This window comes from Nicotiana tomentosiformis, chromosome 6, assembly GCF_000390325.3.
Source record: "Nicotiana tomentosiformis chromosome 6, ASM39032v3, whole genome shotgun sequence".
NCBI lineage: Eukaryota > Viridiplantae > Streptophyta > Magnoliopsida > Solanales > Solanaceae > Nicotiana > Nicotiana tomentosiformis.
This window is the reverse complement of record NC_090817.1, coordinates 8,260,652-8,282,531: the sequence shown is the minus strand read 5'-3', so window position 1 is coordinate 8,282,531 and position 21,880 is coordinate 8,260,652. Positions and strand designations below refer to the sequence as shown.

Genomic DNA, 21,880 nt, shown 5'->3' with positions numbered 1-21,880 from the left:
TATCAAACAATTCAATAATTTTTTTTAAGATTCATAACTGATTATTTATAAAACAAGTTCCAACCAAAACTACTTTTTTCTAGCTAATCCAAACTCAAGGCAAGGTCCACCAACACTTCTTTTAATTTGTTTTTAAAAGTAATAACTTTTTATATTTAAAAATAATTAATTTTAGATCATTTTATCTTATTGTTACAGCTTTTTTCCCAAACAAATATCATAACATGGTAATACTACATTTTAAAAGTTTTTTTCTTAAATCTCTTATAAAATTAAATATATTTACATAAAATGAAACAGAAAAAATAACTAACAAAACAATATTAATTCTTATTAATCATTATAATAACAATCATAATTATGCCTTAATCCCAAAAATTGAAAAATTCATACTAATAATTCAACAAAAGAAAAGGAAAAAACTTCACAGGATTATGCTGAATTTAGCAAAAATTATCAAGCATAGCTTAAAAAAATGAACCTATATTCCCTAGCTAATTTTTATTAGCTCTACTGTTAAAGGTTAACTAGGAGGTCTCACTTTTCAGATGCATTTAGTAACATATTGCATGAATAAACATAATTACAAAACTAAGGTCTCACAAACTAAAAGCCACCGCCTAATAAAGAAAATGGATAAGGCGGTGGACTAACTTCCTCCGTCCCCACAGTTCCTCCTCCTCCGGCGTAGTCGTAGCCGGGAAAAGCCTCCGACGATAGTGCCGCCGTGAATCCGCCACTCTCCGACGAGCCCGACGACAAAGAACTAGACATCGCCGGACAACTCCGATAAGTCTCATAAGTTATCATCGGCCGACCACCTAACCACGCCGTGGACGGCGTTTCCAACGACGGCGAAGACTGACAAAGCGTATCCTTATCAAAATTTGCGTCGGGGGAGCGAAATGACGATATTGTCCCTACTAATGGACCACCCACTTCCTCTTCACTTTTCACCGAAGAACAACTAGTCGAATTATTAGATATCATAATTCTCCTTTTCTTTTCACAATTACTTAAACTTACCCTTTTAGATCTCTCTTTTTCCAATAAAATCCTCGGTAAAATCTCAGGGTCATCAACGACTTTACACAAAAAAGCCATCATTTGTTGTGGCCTTTTTTCTGTAGCTTCTAATCTTTTAGTCATATTTTCTACTTCTTGTTCTAAGGCTTTTTGTTCTTGCTTTAATCTTGCAATTTCTGAATAAATCTCTTCATCTTCACTCTCATCTTGCTTCAAAGAATATGAATTTCTACTGTGTTTTCTCCTCACTATATTCTTCAATAAATGTGTTTGTCCTCTTAAAAACCATTCATTTGCAAATTCCCATTTATCTGGATCCACTTTTTTAAAACCCTACAAATTCATTCAACATCAATAAATTAGCTACAATTAAAATCAATTCTTGGTAACTAAATACCACCATTAATTTACATAGACCATAGTCATGTTAGTAGTCAAGACATAATTAAACAATTTAAAACTTTTAAATAAAATTATAAAAATTCAAAATGATATTAAAGCAGATAAGATTTTTTTGTAAAACAATCCAACACGATATCAGGACAGATAGGATTTTGTTGTTCAGATTCCACCACATTCATAACGAAAAATAGTATTCCACATATTTGACTTAAGAAAAAAGTCTGTTTTTCAGAGGCAGATAGAGTGTATTATCTATTGGTTCAAATGAATTCAATATTTTCAATATGAAAATTGAAACATAAATATATTTATCAAAAATCACTAAAATTTTAACAATTACTATATCAAAATTTTAACCCATAATTTTAAAACTATAATTTTAGTGCTAAAAACTTAAGAATAAATCAATTAAATTTTAATTCAAAATCTGCCTTAGTTAAATCGTATTAGACATGATAAGACAGTGTTGACTTTATGAAAATTCAAACTTTTAGATAATTACTTGTAACTTATACTATATATGTTCTTAATAATTATACTTACATAAGTGTTGAGCTGACGAACAAAGCTGGAGAAATTATTGTGTTTGAAATAAACAGGCAAGATTCTTTGAGAGAAATCCAAAGGTTCAACAACTATAAAGCTGTTATTTTCTCTTCCCCAAGCTATGAATCCATCAATTTTTGAATCATTCACCATTTGATAAGTTTTCAACACGAACGGCGCAATAATATTACTATTATTCGCCTCCATCCCATATAGTATTTCCTTTCGATGTTTTCACGAAACAAAAGTACCTTGCTTCGTGTATATAATGAAATTTTAAAATAAGTCTGTAAAAAGACTGAAAAATACGAAGAAGAATAGCTAGACCGAATGTGTTCGAATCTAGCTTCACGGTGGTGGTAGTGGTGGTTGTAGAGGAGGAGTATCAGTATGAAAATGGTAAGGGATATGGTTTTATAGAGGATTTATTTTTTAGTGTATAGTATTAAATATTAAATATTAAATTAATAATATATGGTAACGTGGAGGTTATTTGGAGGGTTGTTGATATTTTTATGGTTATGAGAGGTGGGGACCACATAGGGAGACTTTTAAATGTGATTGGTCCACGTCATGCCCTGCCGCTAAGATATTTTCCAATGGTTTCCCACGCGCGGTCTGTAGAGCGTGGCATTTGGAATCGAGGTTTTTTTGTGGTCCCTCTAATTAGTGCCACGTTCGAGGCAGTAGAGGATGATGCCAAAAAATGCTAAGCTGGAATTTTAAATTAGCCATTGAATTTAGATAAGACTCCGAAAAGAGAGCTACATGATAATTTTGTTAATAATATTTTGTGGAAAATTCAATTGCAAAAACGTGGATTTAACATTTTAAATACTCCATATTTCAATTTATGTATTGTTTTAATCCATCTAAAAAATGTCAATTTTTATATTTTGATAGTTCATAAAATAATTAAAGTTAATAAATAGAGTAGTTTTGCCTTTAAAAACAATTATATTTTGTCTACATTGCAATGAATTTAATTTGGAACTGTTTGACCAAAAAGTATAACTTCCGGTTAAATTATTAAATTTATGTAACAAGTGATTAAATCTAGTTAAGGATAATAACTCTAGACACTAACCTCGAAAATGTACAGTAGATGGGACAAATCTCTTAAATGGTTGATGACAATAAGTGCAAAATATTCTTAAAGTATGAACATTAATGGAGATATAACTAATACTAAATGACAATAAATGACATTTAAGTAAATAAGGAGAAAGATTCACCCAATAATGAATGTGTTGAACGAATATTTCTCCTGACAATGATGAATGACAGATAGGTCCAAGATTTGTATGAACAATCCTCGGATATGGTGGAAAGGTGGGGAATAATATGAACAAGAATCTTTATCAAAATGCAGTCTTTGTATTTTTTGTAAGAGAGAAAGTCTTCTTCTCAAAAGTGTTCTTATCAAAATGAATATCACATGCCTCTATCATTGTCTTTTCTTTCTATATATATGTGGCCTTTTCCTAGGAAACCAAATAGTACAAAAATGAAGGAAATATCCACTAGAATATTCCCTTTTAATATCCTATCCTAACAAAGTAGTCGTTACACGTTCATCAATAGTCAGTCTCGACCTCGACCCTTGTCAAATACGACTCCTGTCGCCATCTCGATTATGGCTCATGTCGGCACCTCGGCCAATTACTTCGCTGCATCTTGGGCGAGCTCGACCGACTTTTTTCTTAATGTCGTATTACACTGAATTTTCTAGGGGCGGATTTTGGCCTATACAGGTAGTCCCTTCGCTTATTAAGGCTGACGCTATAAGGCCTTGATGAGCGGACTCTGTATAACGTGACCGAAGTGTTTAGATAAGATGAATTAACCGTAGTGATTAGGGCGAGTAAGTCGCGTGTCCCATTGTAAACTGTAAGTTTTGGGGTCGCAAATCCCATGAATCAAGGTGATGTCATGGCGGCTGACGTCATTATGGCGCAATTTCCTGAGACGCTGCTTCGTTTCGCGCGCGCCTCCTGATAGAGCCTACCACTTCGGTTACAGTGTCACGCAATGATGGTCAATTTCTTGGTTTTGATGCCTGCAACTCTATAAATAGGGGTGTGTGGGTAACGTCTTAGCATTTTACGAAATTTCTTGTACCCATCTAACTCTTCATCTTCTTCTTCCTCCATTGTTTGAAACTCCTTAGTGGTTTTAGCGATTCTTACTGCTTTTCAACCCTTCTGTGCTTAAAACATCTTTTTTCAAAAATATGGTTAACGTACCTTCTGGTTCCGGTATGGCGGCTGACCCTACCCCCTTGGCGGTATGTATGCCTCCTCACGGCGACGATGTTTCTGTTGCCCTTGAAGATGAGAGGTTTCCTACGGTGGAGGAAATAATTGCTCGCAGTGAAAAGATTAGATCTGACTTTTAGAAGTTTCCTGAAGACAATCTTGAGGCCTCATAGTCGATGATGAACGAGGTCGACCTTGCTGAGTTTAGGGCAAAGTTCAAAATTTCGGCTCACATCGATCTGATTCCGGTGGGGCGTGATATGGTACAGATACATCGCCTAGGATATTGCGTTTCTATGCGTATCCGTTCTATGTAGGCTATTCCTTCCATATTCTCCCATTGGCGGAGGAATTTTTCCGCTACTACGGCTTCTGCCTGGCCCAACTCTCCTCTTACATCTACAAGCTTATCCGTATGTTGACGAAATATGCGGAGTTGGTTGGTCGTGGGGTCTCACTTCGACACCTGATGCATCTCTTCATCCCTAGTTCCTATAGGGGACGATGCTGCACCTTCACCCCAGAGGAAGTAAAAGTTTGGTGGTGAAGATGGACGATAAGGCAAATCGTCAATTCTGGCTCAACTACTGCTTCGCCAAGACCGAGGACGTAGTGGTCAATGCGAGCGAATTCCCTGAGGCTTGGAATTACGCCCGTAAGTATCTTTTTGCCTCGCATTTGTTTTGCCTGTTTTAGTCGTAGTTTAACATTCCGTCCCTTCTTCGCGCAACCGAGAATTCGCCCCCTCATTTGGTAGGGGACATTCATGACTGGGTCAGCCAGGTCTTGCCTCACACAATGGGGATTCATGAATGGCCGACTTTTATCAAGAAAATCGGGTCTGCGCCTTCCGTAACCGGTGAATTCGTCTATATGTATTTATTTGTGTATATATAATTATTATCTTTTGTCTATACCGTCTTGAACTCATGATCGCCTGCTCGTTCTGGTTTTGTACAGGAAGTGAAAGTCTCCTAAATATTTTCTTTTTCAGCCCGAGGATCTTCGAGAAGGCCGAGGGCCCCTGCTCCGGCGTTTTATAAAAGAAATGTTGTTTATGTTCCTTCTGCTGCGATGAGGTTTGCTCGATCATCGACTACATTTGCAACAACACTCTCGATTTTCCCTATGCATCGTCTAGTAGATGAGGACGATGAGGAAGAATCGTCGCCAAATGGTTATAAATTTCTTCCTCGTAAGAGGCGATCTATGGATGTCGGTGAAGGAGCTGTCCGGGCGGCGAGTTCGGCGATGGGGGAGATGACCATAGAGATCGACAATGACGCCGAATTACCGCCGTCGTTGGGAGCCAAGGAGGGTGCGTATCTCCCTGAGACCATGATGGATTTTGAGGGGTAATCGGCGAGTGTCCCTGACGACTTATGGCGGGATGAGCCATCAGCCTCGCTACCAGGCGAGGATCCTTCTTCCAGGGTCGACACAAAAGGAAAAAGCATAGCCGAAGAAGGTTACAAGATGGGCTCCGATATGGATATCGAGGAAGTGAGGATGATGTGGAAAGGACTTACCCGACTTGAGGTGAGATTGGAGGGGATCACGCAGACTATTGCGATCCCCTTGGACCGTGATTTGCTGGTTGACACGGAGGACGTGGTCCCTTCTCTTGGTCCCCTCTTTTCCGATGTGGAGGGTAAAACCCTTGAGAAACTTAAAAATGCCACTTTATTCAGGAGTATAACCGGCCTCGCTCTTAGGGTAAGCTTTTCGACCTCTCTGTTTTTTATGTTGAGTTCAGTTTTGTTCTTACTTCTCGTTCTGTCTTTCTTTCAGACCGTGATTTTGGAGATCGAGATCGACCGACGAGAGGAGAGGCATAAGGCCATTTTCCAGAAAATGGAGCAGAAATATCGTGAATACCGTGATAAGCACCGCGAGATCTGCAGGCGGTTCGGTGGGAGCAGCATTTTCCAGGCTCTCTGAGGTGAACTGAAGGAGAAGGATGACGAATTGATGAGGGTCATTGGAAAATGCAGCATTCTTGAAGGGGCGTTGAGGGACAAAGAAGAGGAGCTCGAGGTGAGCAGGGGGGTCGAGGCCTAATGTGCCGACCTTCAAACCCAAGTGGTCTCATTGTGCACCGAGCTCGAGGAGTGTCAACTCAAAGTGGTCGCTCTGAGTGGCGAGGTCGTTGAGAAGGCAGTGGGTTTAGAGAAGGCGGAGTTGGCCCAATTATCGGATGTGAGGAGAACAAAGGCTTTAGAGATCGTGATCCGCGTTCTCCATTCTGAACGGGAGGGTGCTTTGGAGACGGACAGGCTCTGAGAGGAGTGGATTGATGAGCGGATAGGAGAGCAGGAAAAAGAGGCTGCGGGACTTAGTGATCGAGTTGCTGCTCTCGAGGCCGAGAAGGCGCAGTTATTGGCTCAGTCTTTCTCCTCCCGCGCTTCTGCTTTTCCTGATGTTCCGCGGGATTTGTACGAGGAATGGATTCACGCCGAGGCTCAGCTGGTTATATTCAGGGACCTAATGGGGGCAGGGGATATTTCAGAAGTCGACTTTGAAGATGTTTGTGCTAAGGCACGTAAAGCTCGGTTTGCTTGTGGCTATGACCCCGCTACACCGGAAGCCGATGATGATGAGGGAGCGGGTGTGGATCGAATTAAACAGGATGCCTGGTACGAGTATGAGTATCCCGCTGGCGATGGCGATGGAGAAGAGGTAGGTAAAGATGGCCTGGGCAATCAAACTGGTGGTGCTGTTGAGCCGGGCAGTATTTAGTTATTTTTCCTTTTTTTTTTGTTTAGCCGAAAGCTTGTGTGTATTTTTTGTAGCTGTGTATTAGAGCCTTTGTAAAATAAATATTTTAAGTATGAAATGTCAGTTCTGTTATTTGTACCTGATTCTTTTTCTTTGTTCGGGCTTGTACATTTTTTTGATTTTGTTGCTTGGTTGCCTTCGTCGTAATAGATTTGTTCGAGTAGGTCGAACAAGGTTGAAACGAAGTCTAGGTTCGATTGTGGTCGGGGGCCAGTAGTTGGTTCGAATAAGGTCGAACACATCGCATGTTTAATTCGAACGAGGTCGAATGTAACCTTTATTTAGTTCAGGGCGTGGGCCGAGTATGTGTTAATTGGAACGAGGTTGAATGTAACCTTTAATTAGTTAAGGTCATGGACCGAGTAGGTGTTAATTCGAACGAGGTCGAATGTAACCTTTAATAAGTTAAGGACTTGGTCCGAGTAGGTGTTAATTCGAACGAAGTCGAATCTAACCTTTCATTAGTTGAGGTCGTAGGCCGAGTAGGTGTAAATTCGAACGAGGTTGAATATAACCTTTAATTAGTTGAGGCCATTGGCCGAGTAGGTGTAAATTCGAACGAGGTCGAATGTAACCTTTAATTAGTTAAGGTCGTGGGCCGAGTATGTGTTAATTCAAATGAGGTTGAATGTAACCTTTGCTTGGGGAGAGCAGAAATAAACTTCATGTACTTGTGCTTCGTTCATATTCTTGGAGAGATTTACATATTTTTCGGGCGCTGGCTGGTAGTTCAGTCCCAGTCCCGGTCTATCTAGTCCTTTCATTGGTCGAACTGAAAAAATAGTGAGAGATCGAGCAATGAACTAATCGTCAAGTGTCTTCGTCTGTGCGCACTTCAATCCTGAAGTATCCCCGTCATCGCCTCGTTAAAAACCTCCTGGAGAAAACAAAACTCGAGTGAGGGAAAAATAATGCGACTTTGGGGACCTCATCCTTTAAAAGTTGAAGTACTTGAGGTGTGTAATGTTCCAGTTGTTTGGTAATCTCTTTCCTTCCATCGTTTCTAGTGTGAATGACCCTTTCCTTGCTGCTGCCGTGATTCTGTAGGGGCCGTCCCAGTTTGTTCCTAGTTTGCCTTCCGGTGGATCTTTGCTATTTGTGTTTTAGCTTTAAGCACGTAGTCCCCGACTTTAAGTGACGTTACAAGTCTTATCATCAATAGTCAGTCTCGACCTCGACCCTTGTCGACTACGACTCCTGTCGCCATCTCGATTACGGCTCATGTCGGCACCTCGACCAATGACTTTGATGCATCTTGGGCGAGCTCGATCGACTCTTTCCTTAATGCCATATTACGCTAAATTTCCTAGGGACGGATTTTGGCCTATACAGGAACTAGGTGAAATTGTTTTCACTTAACTACTAGGATAGTATGGAAACCCAATTAGCTAGTGTTGGTAAGAATTTGAAATCGTTATACTATGAATCAAATCATTATTTCTTACTCAACGAAGTAATATATATGGAAATATGGGGTAAAATTCATCAATAAGAACTTTGTTGAATGGTCGTGATTCCTTTACCCTTAATAAAAAGTTTCAAGTTCGAGCTTCGGAGATGAATGATAGTGAATGTTCACCTCCTAGAGTATGACGGAATAGTCAGCATTCATCCACTCTTAATGTGACATCTCGAGTTGAAATTTTGAGACTGGAGAATTTCTTGGTAGTCATTGTTTTACCTAAAAAGATAGGTGGAATAATTGAGGTTTTTTCACGCTTAAATTTATATATCTCGAGTTTAAAAATAATAGAGAAATTCGTGATACCGAGCACTCCCTTTAGTGCGCTTAGTTGAGTCAGTGAGATTTATATATCGGGTGATTAAAAGAGAGTGAAATCAAGCTAGAAGAAAACGATCCAAAGTGAAAATATCTTGTATACTTTTCATTATTTAATGGTAGATCGATTAATGATGTTGAATAAATAAATAAATAAATAAAAAGATACACGCGAATTAGATTCGGTCACTCGGAATCACGATTTTGTTCTCACTTCTTTTTCTCTTTTGCATAAGATTTGGGCCAAAGATTAGTGTATTTTTCTCCTATCCCGTGCACCGCCGCACAAAGCGACATGTGACAAGTAACTTTATTATACGTATCCTCTTCTTATTGGTACACTTGCATTATATCTCTCTCTTACCTATTCAATATTTTTTAGCCTATTTTGTTGGTAGTTTATTTGTGCTTGGTGCTTGGGAAACATATACTCTCTTCCAATGGTCCTCTTTTTAATTGAAGTAATTAATTTATATACACTAATAATATAATCTATTTTATTATCAGTATTATTTAACATATCAAATGGGATATGAATACGAGATGCCAGCAGAATGATTGGTCGGACAACTAGGGTTGTTTCCTTCTTACCATGTCCTTCCTTGTGTATCGAAGGTATAAAGCGTGTGCACGAGAAAAGAACGGGAACTGAATCAATTTATTCACAAGTTTTGTACTTTTTTTACTTTAGATTATCGATTCAACTTGTTATCGATAATTATTTGTAATTATCTTTTAGTTGGCCAGTATTGTTTTTTTCACTATAATCTATGCAAGTTAAATTCTTTCTTTAATATTCCACATTTCTATGGTAATGTTACTTCTATGGACTATGTTTATTATATAATGGAGATGTGTATCAATAATGGACGCTTACTATAAAAAGCAACGTTTTAAAGTTTAATGGGTGGTTTAATATTGAAGATAATACCTTATATTGTGTTGAAATGATCTTTGTTTTAGTTGGGACGTGTTACTTGATAGCAAATTTATATTTTTTCAATAATTTAGGGTTGATAAGAGTGACATCGAATCGACTTACTCTATGGAAATGTATAATTGCTTGAATTTATGTTTGGTTCATATTGTTTGAAAATGGTTTTCTTGCAACTTAATTTTCCTCGAGGGGTCATGAGAGGTTGTTAGTTTCAATTATTTAACCAATATTTTTACTTTAAATAATCTCACCTATTTTTCTATGAACATCGTTGTTGTTTATTTGAGCCATATTTAAAGAACTTTCCAACCTTCAATAGTCACTACTCTATTTTATTTTAGCATTATTTCTTTTATATTTGGAAAGTTTATCTTTCGCGGTCTCATTTTATCCTTAAATATTGCATATTGTTTTAGAATTTTATTGCATATTCAAGATAAAGATAAATTGTTTTTCTCCTTAAATTTTATGTTAAGTCAAAATTACGTCAAATAAATTGAATGGTAGGGAGTACATATTTTTCTTTTACGCCCCCTCCCCCCAACCCAAGAAGAAAGCTAACGACAACTAAATCTAATGCCCTTTTAATTGATTTGATCAGCTAGCATAAGTTCTTGGCACAATTCGGCCCTTTTAAAAAAAATTGATTCTTACTTTCATTATTTAATAAGACGTTCATAATAGAACACATCACTCTTTTTTTTGTGTTTTACCTTTTTTATTTAAGTGAAAGAGTGATCACTAGTTTCCCAAATCAGAAAGTGAGGCAATAATTATCTAATTTAAAAATGTTTATATATGACCCACTCAACCAAATGAAGTAAGCAAGCGTGACCTTTGATCAGTAGAACATATATATTAAATAATAATTTTAAAAAATAAAACAATTTGATTAATCAAAGCCCCCTTACCCACCAAACTATATACTGATTATATAAAGAATTTTTGTACATTATTAGTGCATTTAACCTGTAATAACATGTTAGTTGTTAATTTTACTAGGTAACTAGGTAATGATGGACATATTTATATATATTTTAATATTAATTTACTCCCTATTTTATCCAGTTTAAAAATGTTTATATATGACCCACTCGAGTCTCAACCAAATAAAGTAAGCAAGCGTGACCTTTGATCGGTAGAACATATATATTAAAACATAATTTTTAAAAGAAAAGCAATTTGAATAATCAAAGCTCCCTTACCTACCAAACTGTTATATACAGTTTGGCTCTTACGCAATATTTTAAGTACGATAATACTATTTAAGTTATATACTGATTATATAGAAATTTTTTGTACATTATTAGTGCATTTAACCTGTAATAACAAGTTAGTTGCTAATTTTACTAGGTAACTAGGTAATGATATATATATATATATATATATATATATATATATATATATATATATATATATATATTAATTATAATATTAATTTACTCCCTATTTTATCCAATTTAAAAATGTTTATATATGACCCACTCAACCAAATGAAGTAAGCAAGCGTGACCTTTGATCAGTAGAACATATATATTAAAAATTAATTTTAAAATGTAAAGCAATTTGAATAATCAAAACTCCCTTACCTACCAAACTGTTATATACAGTTTGGCTCTTACGCAATATTTTAAGTACGATAATACTATTTAAGTTATATACTGATTATATAGAAATTTTTTGTACATTATTAGTGCATTTAACCTGTAATAACAAGTTAGTTGCTAATTTTACTAGGTAACTAGGTAATGATATATATATATATATATATATATATATATATATATATATATATATATATATATATATATATTATAATATTAATTTACTCCCTATTTTATCCAATTTAAAAATGTTTATATATGACCCACTCAACCAAATGAAGCAAGCGTGACCTTTGATCAGTAGAACATATATATTAAAAATTAATTTTAAAATGTAAAGCAATTTGAATAATCAAAACTCCCTTACCTACCAAACTGTTATATACAGTTTGGCTCTTACGCAATATTTTAAGTACGATAATACTATTTATGTTATAAAATATAAGTAATTTAGTAAAATATGAACAAAAAATTGAGATAGATAAAAGGAAGAGACTGCATTTCTTTTTCAATTATGTGTATTTTCCTATCTATTACAAGGCCTTTATATAGGCATGAAAAGTGAAGAAAATAAATCATTGAATATGTCATTAAACATAGACAATATGTCATTGAATATGTCATTAAGCATTTGAGATGAAGATCATGGAGGAAGAGTAGTCATCCACCATAATTTGATATTTCTTATAACACTTCCCCTTGGATGTCCATAGATAATGTGCCTCGTTAAAACCTTATTAAAAAAAAAATAGTAAAGGAAAAAGAGTACACATGTTTAGAAATATGCTTTTTGGTTGCCTCAATAAAAACTTTGCAAGGAAAACCCAGTGGGACAAAGCCTTGTAAGGAAAAAAGAGTACACCGCGTATTAACTTCCCCTGATGAGAGCATCAATTCACATCCTTGAGCTTTCGCATCCCAATCTTGTACACTAGTTTCTTGAAGGTTGACATCGGTAGAGATTTGGTGAACAAATCAGTCATATTATCACTTGAACGGATCTGTTGCACAGTGATATCACCATTCTTTTGAAGATCATGTGTGAAAAATAACTTTGGTGAAATGTGCATCCTCCCTTCAATTGAGCTATGCATGTTGCATTGTCTTCATACAAAATTGTGGGTAGTTTGTCACACTTCAAACCACATTTGTCTCGAATAAGGTGTATCACAGACCTCAACCATACACATTCTCGACTTGCTTCATGAATAGCAATTATCTCAGCATGATTAGATGCATTAGCCACGATTGATTGCTTAGTCGATCGCCAAGATATTGCAGTGCCTCCACATGTAAACATGTAGCATGTTTGAGATCGAGCCTTATGTGGGTCAGATAAATACCCAGCATCGGCATAACCAACAAGATCGGGACTGCAATCATTGCCATAAAATAAGTCCATATCGATAGTCCCTTTTAGATACCGTAATATGTGTTTGATTCCATTCCAATGTCTCCTTGTAGGAGCAGAGTTATATCTTGCTAAGACATTAACTGAAAAAGTTATGTCAGACCTTGTAGTGTTAGCAAGATATATTAGTGCACCAATTGCACTAAGATATGGTACTTCAGGACCAACAAGCTCTTAATTCTTTTCTTGAGGTCGAAACGGGTCCTTATTCACATCAAGTGATCGAACAACCATAAGAGTACTTAATGGATGTGCTCCATCTATGTAAAACCGTTTCAATACCTTTTCTATGTAGGCAGATTGATGAACAAAAATCTCGTTTGCCAAATGTTTAATTTGCAATCCGAGACATAATTTTATCTTTTCGAGATCTTTCATCTCGAATTTCTTCATTAAATAATCAATTGCCTTTTGGAGTTCAGTAGGAGTTCCAATAAGGTTTATGTCATCAATATATACAGCAAGTACAACAAACTCCGATGTTGTTTTCTTTATAAAAATACATGGACAAATAACATCATTTATATAACCTTCCTTTAATAAATATTCACTAAGGCGGTTACACCACATTCTTCCTAATTGCTTTAGACCATACAAAGATATTTTAAATTTGATTGAAAATATTTTCCAGGACTTTGAGTTATGTGTGTCAAGAATTTTAAATCCCTCGAAAATTTTTATGTATATCTCATTATCAAGTGAGCCGTAAAGGTAGGCAGTAACCACATCCATTAAATGCATGTCAATCTTTTCATGGACAGTAAGACTAATGAGATAACAGAACGTTATAACACCCATAACAGGAGAATACGTCTCTTCATAATCGACACCAGGCCTTTGTGAAAATCCTTGTGCAACAAGGCGTTTCTTATATCTTTGTACCTCATTTTTCTCATTCCTTTTACGTACAAAGACCCATTTATAGCCAACAGGTTTAACACCATTAGGTGTTTGGACTACATACCCAAAAACTTTACGTTTCGCAAGTGAATCCAACTCAGATTGGATTGCTTCTTTCCATTTTGGCCAATCACGTCTTTATCGACATTCTCCAATGGATTGAGGTTCAAGATCCTCATTATCTTGCATAATGCTAGATGCAACATTGTATGCAAAGATATAATCCCCAACTATATTCAATTGATTCAAATCTGTCTTAATATTTATTGGGTTTATTGATAATTCCTTATTTTCTTGAGTCTCAGGTTCATTGAATGCCTCATGAATTTCGGAATTGGTTAAATCATGGGTTTCTTTATGAGACTCATTCGTAGTGTCATCTTGATCATTTATTTTCCTTTTTCTAGGATTTCGATCCTTAGAACCCAATGGTCTGCCACGCTTTAGGCGTGCTTTTGACTCATTAGTTATGACACTAGAAGATTGTCCAACAGGGACATCAATACGGATTGGAACATTCTCTGTAGGGATATGTACTTTCGTTATCCTTTTCAGATCCGTAAATACGTCTGGCATTTGATTTGTTATTTTCTGTAAATGGATAATCTTTTGCACCTCTTTTTCACAAATAGAGGCATGTGGATCATGATGAGACAGTGATGGATTTTTTCACGAAATTTCCCGTTTGATTTCACCAATTTTCCCCTAATTTTGGAAAAAATGCCTCATCGAATCGACAATCTGCAAATCGAGCAGTGAACAAATCTCCCGTTAATGTTTCGAGGTAGCGAATAATGGAGGGCGATTCAAACCCAACATATATTCCTAACCTTCTTTTGGGACTCATCTTGGTACGATATGACGGTGCTACAGACACATATACAGAGCATCCAAAAATTCTTAGATGGGATATGTTAGGTTCATGACCCAAAACTAATTGCAATGGGAAATATTTATGATAATTTATCGATTTGAGACGAATTAGCATTGCTGCATGTAAAATGGCATGACCCCAAACTGAAGTGGGTAACTTGGTTTTCATGAGTAACGGTCTTGCTATCAATTGCAGACGTTTAATCAAAGACTACGCAAGGCCATTTTGAGTGTGAATATGAGCTACGGGATGTTCGACTTTTATACCAATTGATAAGAAGTAATCATTAAATGTTTGGGATGAAAACTCAGCAGCATTATCAAGTCGAATAGATTTAATTGGATTATCGGAAAACTGTGCCCGTAATCGAATTATTTGTGCCATTAATTTTGCAAACGCCAGGTTGCGAGATGACAATAGGCACATATGAGACCGTCTAGAAGATGCATCCATTAAGATTATAAAATTTCTAAACTACACACTAGGTGGGTGAATAGGTCCAAAAATATCCCCTTGTATACGTTCCAAAAACACATAGGACTCAATCCCAACCTTTGTTAGTGATGGTCTAATAATTAACTTGCCTTGATAACAAGAAGTGCAAGAAAATTCATTATCTAAAAGAATCTTTAAATTCTTTAATGGATGCCTATTTGAGTTTTCTATAATTCGTTTCATCATAATTGATCCCGGATGTCCCAATCGATCACGCCAAAGTACAAAAGTATTGGAATTAGTAACCTTTTGATTTACGATAGAATGTGCTTCAATTGCACTAATTCTTGTCCAATACATGCCACAAGATAAAGATGGGAACTTCTCAATAATCCTTTTCTGGCCAGAGACATTCTTGGTAACGATGAGATATTCGAGATTATTTTCATCTATTGTCTCAATATGAAATCCATTTCGGCGGATATCTTTAAAACCCAACAAGTTTCTCTTGGATTTGAAGGAGAATATTGCATTCTCTATGATAAGTATTACCCCTCGTTTGTGAGATTTATGAAACATTTAGTCTTCATTCCCCCCCCGAAAATACATATATTTTTAAGAACTACATAAGCTGTATTATTAAGCGCAATAAAAATTACATGATGTTTATTCATTAGCTACTACGACTAGGCAAAAATAAAAATCAAACTGCTCAATCATCTTTAATCACAGATCCATCACTGATCAAGTGGTTTATTTTTCCATCAAGATGCTCAAAGAAATATGCCACATCCAAATGGGTGATGTCAAATTTATTGTCATAGACAAAATTAGCTTCAGGGCCTTTATTCTTTAGAGATACTTGATAAAGCTCAACCAAATATTTTGGTATGTGACAAATATTTGCCCAATGCCCTTTTCCACTGCAACGATAGCATTCCGTTTCTGAACCCTTTGCCTTTGGCTTCTCATATTTCCCTTTCTACTTTTGGAAGTAATTTTTCTTTGGGGAATGATTAACACTAGGAAAATTTCTTCCTTGGCCACGGCCACGGCCACGAACATGGCCATGACCTTTTCCATGCTTAGCATAATGGGAATACACCTCATCCACTTTAGGCAATGGTGTAGACCTAGTGGGTCAATTTTTGTGATTTCTCATAAGCAAGTCATTGTTTCGTTCAGCCACAAGGAGAAGAGAAATCAACTCAGAGTACTTCTTGAAACCTTTATCTCGGTACTGCTGTTGCAAGACCATATTGGAGGCATGAAACGTTGTGAACGTTTTTTCAAGCATATCATAGCCAGTGATATTATCTCCACAGAGTTTTAATTTAGAAGTAATTTTGAACATTGCAAAATTATATTCAGAAATAGATTTAAAGTCTTGGAGCCTCAGATGAGCCCAATCGTATCGTGCTTGTGGAAGAGTGACTAACTTTAAATTGTCATAGCTTTCCTTTAAGCCATTCCACAAAACAAGTGGATCTTTGACTGTGAGATATTCTATTTTCAACCCTTCATCAAAGTGATGGCGCAAGAAAATCAAGGCCTCAGCACAGTCTTGGGTAGATGCTTTATTTCTTTATTTAATGGTGTCTCCAAAACTCATTGCATCTAAATGGATTTCAGCATCCAACACCCATGTCATATAGTTCTTGCCCGAAATTTTAAGGGCAACGAACTTTCTTTTCATAATATCAGTCATAATTAAAAACAGGAGAAATATTATACCTTAGTCTTCTCAAAGAGCTTCTTGATATGGTAGAGTCTCGTGCTGATAACGTGTTATGAAATAAAAGTAATTTAGTAAAACATGAACAAGAAATGGAGATAGATAGAAGGAAGAGATTTTATTTCTTCTTCAATTGTGTGTATTTTTCTATCTATTACAAGACCTTTATATAGACATAAAAAGTAAAGAAAATATGTCATTGAATATATCATTAAACATAGAAAATATGTCATTGAATATGCCATTAAGCATTTGAGATGAAGATCATGGAGGAAGACTATACATCCACAATAATTTGATATTTCTTATAACAGTTTAAGTTATATAGTGATTATATAGAGAAGTTTTGTACATTATTAGTTCATTTAACTTGTAATAACAGGTTAGTTATTAATTTTACTAGGTAATGATATACGTAATTATTGTAATGACCCGAGCGGTCGTTTTGAGTATTTCAGCCCCGTCCTCCTATTTACTGCTCAATTTGTGCTTTACAGTTATTGTGTGACTTGCCGGGGTAATTGGTTCGGGTCTGGTGAGCTTTTGGAATAAATTTGAATATTTAGTTTCAAGGTTTAAAGCTTAAGTTCAAATAGTGACCGAATGTCGACTTATGTGTAAAGGACCTCGAAATGGAGTTTTGATAATTTCAATAGCTCCGTATGGTGATTTTGGACTTAGGAGCATGTCCGAAAAATTATTTGAAAGTCCGTAGTAAAATTTGGCTTGAAATGGCGAAAGTTAAAATTTTGGAAAGTTTGATCGGGGAGTTGACTTTTTGATATCGGGGTCGGAATCCAGTTCTAAAAATTTTCATAGCTCCGTTATGTCATTTATGACTTGTGTGCAAAATTTGAGGTCAATCAGAATTGATTTGATAAGTTTTGACATCGAATGTAGAAGTTAAAAATTCTTAAGTTCCTTAAGCTTGAATTGGGGTATGATTCGTGGTTTTAGCATTATTTTATGTGATTTGAGGTTTCGACTAAGTTCGTATGATATTTTGGGACTTGTTGGTGTATTTAGTTGAGATTCCGAGGGCCTCGGGCGAGTTTCGGATTGTTGACGGATCAAGAATTGAAGTTGGGAGACTGCTGAAGTTGATTTTGCTGGTTTTTGGCTGATCTGGTTTCCTTCATCTGTCAGTGATCGAGGTCAGTGATCGAGGGTAGTGATCGAGGTCAGTGATCGAGGTTAGTGATCGAGGGTAGTGATCGAGGTTAGTGATCGATGGCAGTGATCGAGGGCAGTGATCGAGGGCTATGATAGAGGGCATCACCTGGACAGAAACTTTAAGTTATAAAAAGGGGGGCTTTGTCCCATTTTCCATTTTTGACAAATTAGAGATTTGGGAGAGCCGATTTTGAGAGATTTTTCAAGGAAAAACACCGGGGTAAGTGATTCTAACTCAGATTTGGTCAATATACACGAATATATCATTATTTTCATCATTTAATTAGTGTTTTGAGATGGAAATTTGGGAAAAATGAGGAAGAGTTCTTGGACTAGAATTTTGAGGTTTTGAATGGGATTTTGTTATCGGATTTGAGTAAATTTGGTATGGTTAGACTCGTGAGTGAAATGGAATTTCGGGTTTTGTGACTTTTGTCAGATTTCGAGACGTGGGCCCGGAGGCCGGGTTTTAGCCGTTTTTGAATTTTTGACTATAATTTTGTATTTTCTTGTGGAATTGATTCCTTTAGCCTATATTGATTGTATTGTACTGCTTGTGGCTAGATTCGGGATGTTTGGAGAATGATTTGAGAGGCAAAGGCATTTTGGAGTAGAGTTTTGCTCGAATTGAGGTAAGTAACACTTCCAAACTTGGCTTTGAGGGTATAAATCCCTGAATTTCGTGTTGCGTGAATTGTTTGGAGATGACGCACATGCTAGGTGACGGGCGTGTGGGCGTGCATCACAGAAATTGTGACTTAAATTGATTCTGTGGAGTTGCATAATTAAATAAATGTCATTATCCGCATATCCTCCACGTGTGAGAGAAATTGAATTGAGACTCATGTTAAAGATCATGTTTAGGCTACACGCCGATATATTTTGGGACCCACATGGGTCGTATTGCTGTTGAATTATTGTTTGAATTACAATTTTTGTACTCAGTCACATCTATCACTTGCATATCATATCTGAGTCTCTGTTGTCATTCATTGATACTTCATATCATCATGTCAGGTTATTTCTTTATGTTATTGAGAGCCCGAGAGACTGGATATTTTGAGTGATAGTTATGTTTATTTATTTATGCCTGGATCTGGCTATTATAGCGCTTGGGCTGAAGGAGCCCCTCCGAAGTCTGCACCCCCACATATATCTGGGATGGATCTTCCATGGGCATGGATCTTGCCATAGATATATATTGAGGGATGGATCTTCCCTAGGCATGGATCTTGCCCGAAGCATTTATATTGAGGAATGGATTTTTTCTGGACATGGATCTTGTCCGAATCATTGATATTCGGGGATGGATCTTCCCCTGGGCTGGATTGGCCTTATACAATACTGAGTGACTGACTGTCAGTTGATGGATACACATATATATTTGGGATGGATCTTCCCTGGGCTGGATTGGCCATATACAGTACTGAGTGATTGAGTATTTTAGATTGTGAGTACATAGAGTTTTCACTAAGGTGCATCATATACAGTATGTACATTGGCATGTAGATATAGAGATGTCATATTCCTCAAATTGTTCAGAATTGATCTATTTTATTTGTACTGAGAGTAACTGTTGAACTTGAAAGCATGCCAACATTTATGTATTGTTATTTCTATACTAAACTGTACCTGCTGAGCTCGTCACTACTTTCAGCCCAAAGGTTAGTCTTATTCCTTATTGAGTTGGTTGTACTCATACTACACTCTGCACCTCGTGTGCAGATCCAGGTGCTCCCGGATACGGCGGCTGCTAGATTTCAGAGTTTATTCTATTAAAGACTAGCAAGGTAGCTGTTTGGCATTCGCATACCTTGACTCCTTTCCTTTTTAGTTATTGTATTGTTCTATACTGTCAGACAATGTTTTTATCAGTCAGACTTTGTATTCATATTAGATGCTCATGTACTTAGTGACACCGGGTTTTGGGAGTATTTATTTTTGTATTTATGAGATTTTTTCCGCTGAATTTAAATATTATATTTTCAAATTTAGAAGATATGGTAGTTTATTTAGATTGTCGGCTTGACTAGTATTGAGATAGGTGTCATCACGACAGGTGAGATTTTGGGTCGTGACAAGTTGGTATCAGAGCTCTAGGTTACATAGGTCTTACGAGTCATGAGCAGGTTTAGTAGAGTCTTGCGGATCAGTATAGAGACGTCTGTACTTATCTTTGAGAGGTTGCCGAACCCTTAGGAAAATTTCACTTTCTTGATTCTATCGCGGGGAATTGATTCAGCTTGAAACATAACTCTTTGAGTTTTTTCCACACATTCGTGTGCGCATATGAGCGCTTGGTATCAGATGTGCATCGTCGACTTATGATTCCATGGACGAGGTTCGAGATGAGTATTCTGTGTTTTGGTGATGGGCCAGTCTGGACGACTTGAGGCTAGGGTTAGACCGCAGCTTAAGCTCGGTAGTTTCAGTTGTGAGAACTTGTGCGTTCGGTAGTATCCCTATGAGTGGAATTTGTGGCTCGATGGGCGGTTGAATGACTATATGATGAGTATGATGTAAATGCGGGATGTGTTCAGATGGGTTGAATGAGACGAATAAAGTTTACTTGTGACTCAAGACTTTGCAATTGGGTACTTGATTCCTGTTTTGATGTGACGTACAGTCTTGAGTTGTGAGTGCGTTGAGGGATCTGTCATGCTGTTTAATTGTGGAGCGAAGTAGATTTTCATGTCATGTTGATTCAAACTCAGAAATATTAAGTGATTCTGTGGTAATTGTGGATGCGAAAGGGTATGGCAAGATGTCAATTTGAGCCTAAGCATGTGGGTTATCTCATGTGGAGTAATCTACGTACGCGTGTTCCTTATAATGTTGAGTGGAGAGTTTATTTTCTACCAGCGGGGCATATGTGTTGGGATTTGAATTTAAATTTGGTTGGGAAAGTTAACTTGACTGTCACGGGAATAAATGCGAACTTAGCGGATGATTGAGGTATTTTATTGTGGGTGTTGCATAAGCTTGAGAAGAAGTTTTATTGAACTAACTACAGTATTATAGCAGTAATAAAGTATGGGTATTGTGTGTTATCAAGTATTTTTTTCTATGACTTTGAGCCAAGTGAGGGAGGCTGCTATTGACAATTCAATTTCATAGATATATGTTAAAGTTTTAGTTTTGGTCTGAGGCATACTTATGGGTTAGTTATGACCTGCAGAGGTTGAGATCGAGGATGACTTGAGTAAGGAAATTCCTGGATACGGGTTATATTGCACTTAGTGAAAAATATGAAAAATATGGAATGATTAAGTTGTTATTTTGAAGGATGTAGTGCGCACGAAGTATGAATTTGATTGGTCGTGTTAAGGCAGAGTCACTTCTTTGAGTGTTGATTATGCTAAAGGGCATGTGCCCTTCGGCTCGTTTAGGCGGGGCAAATTAGATTTGAGCAGAGTAGATGATTCTCGAGAGGGTTCTAATAGATTCGAAATGTATATGTGGCAACTGAATTTTTTTTTCCGAATTCGTATATCGCTAGAATCGGTTATTTATATTGGATGGTGTCGGGACTTGCGATAATTATGTATGACTATGGATTATACATTTCAATATAAGAATGGAAAGAGAAACAATTTTAAATTCACATAAGGTCCTTCAGAGTGGGTGTATCCGTTGTGGTACTTTGTGGTGCTTAAGTAGAATACAATGGCTTATGGGCCTTAGGGCAGTGTAGTTGTATATTAGGATGTCTTGTAGTAAGCTTTGGGTAAGGATCGTGAGTTCTGACACGGAGAAGTGTCAACTTGAGGGTAATTCAGAAGAAACTCGGAGAAAATAGGACGACTGGTAGTAGGCTGGACCAGTTTAGTAATAGTATGATCAGATCTTTGGGTACCTATGATGTGGTGAGGCTTTACAGATATTTTTGTGGTAATATTCTTGGATTTGGTGACCTGCGTGGCTTGGTCGAGTTTGAGGAATTCAGTCTGATATCTTGGTTGTGTGCAAATGGATTTCAAAGTGCCCTTGGTGGTTTCTACCATAGTTTGAGCCGCATATG

General features: G+C 36.7%; 1 protein-coding gene across 1 annotated transcript; it reads right to left on the bottom strand.

Moving 5' to 3' along the window:
- Positions 1 to 310: 310 nt before the first annotated feature.
- On the bottom strand, positions 311 to 2,385 carry LOC104085755 (heat stress transcription factor C-1). Its single transcript, XM_009589876.4, has 2 exons — positions 1,972 to 2,385; positions 311 to 1,359 (listed from the first exon to the last, which is right to left on the bottom strand). The coding sequence occupies exons 1-2, from the start codon at positions 2,179 to 2,181 to the stop codon at positions 607 to 609; spliced, it is 963 nt and encodes a 320-aa protein (XP_009588171.1). The 5' UTR covers positions 2,182 to 2,385; the 3' UTR covers positions 311 to 606.
- Positions 2,386 to 21,880: the final 19,495 nt, after the last annotated feature.

Bases quoted from the DNA above. Each gene is read 5' to 3' on its own strand.
- LOC104085755 (XM_009589876.4), bottom strand. From the start codon at position 2,181: ATGGAGGCGAATAATAGTAATATTATTGCGCCGTTCGTGTTGAAAACT. The intron at 1,360-1,971 runs GTAAGTATAATT...ATGAATTTGTAG, and splicing joins TTCGTCAGCTCAACACTTAT to GGTTTTAAAAAAGTGGATCC.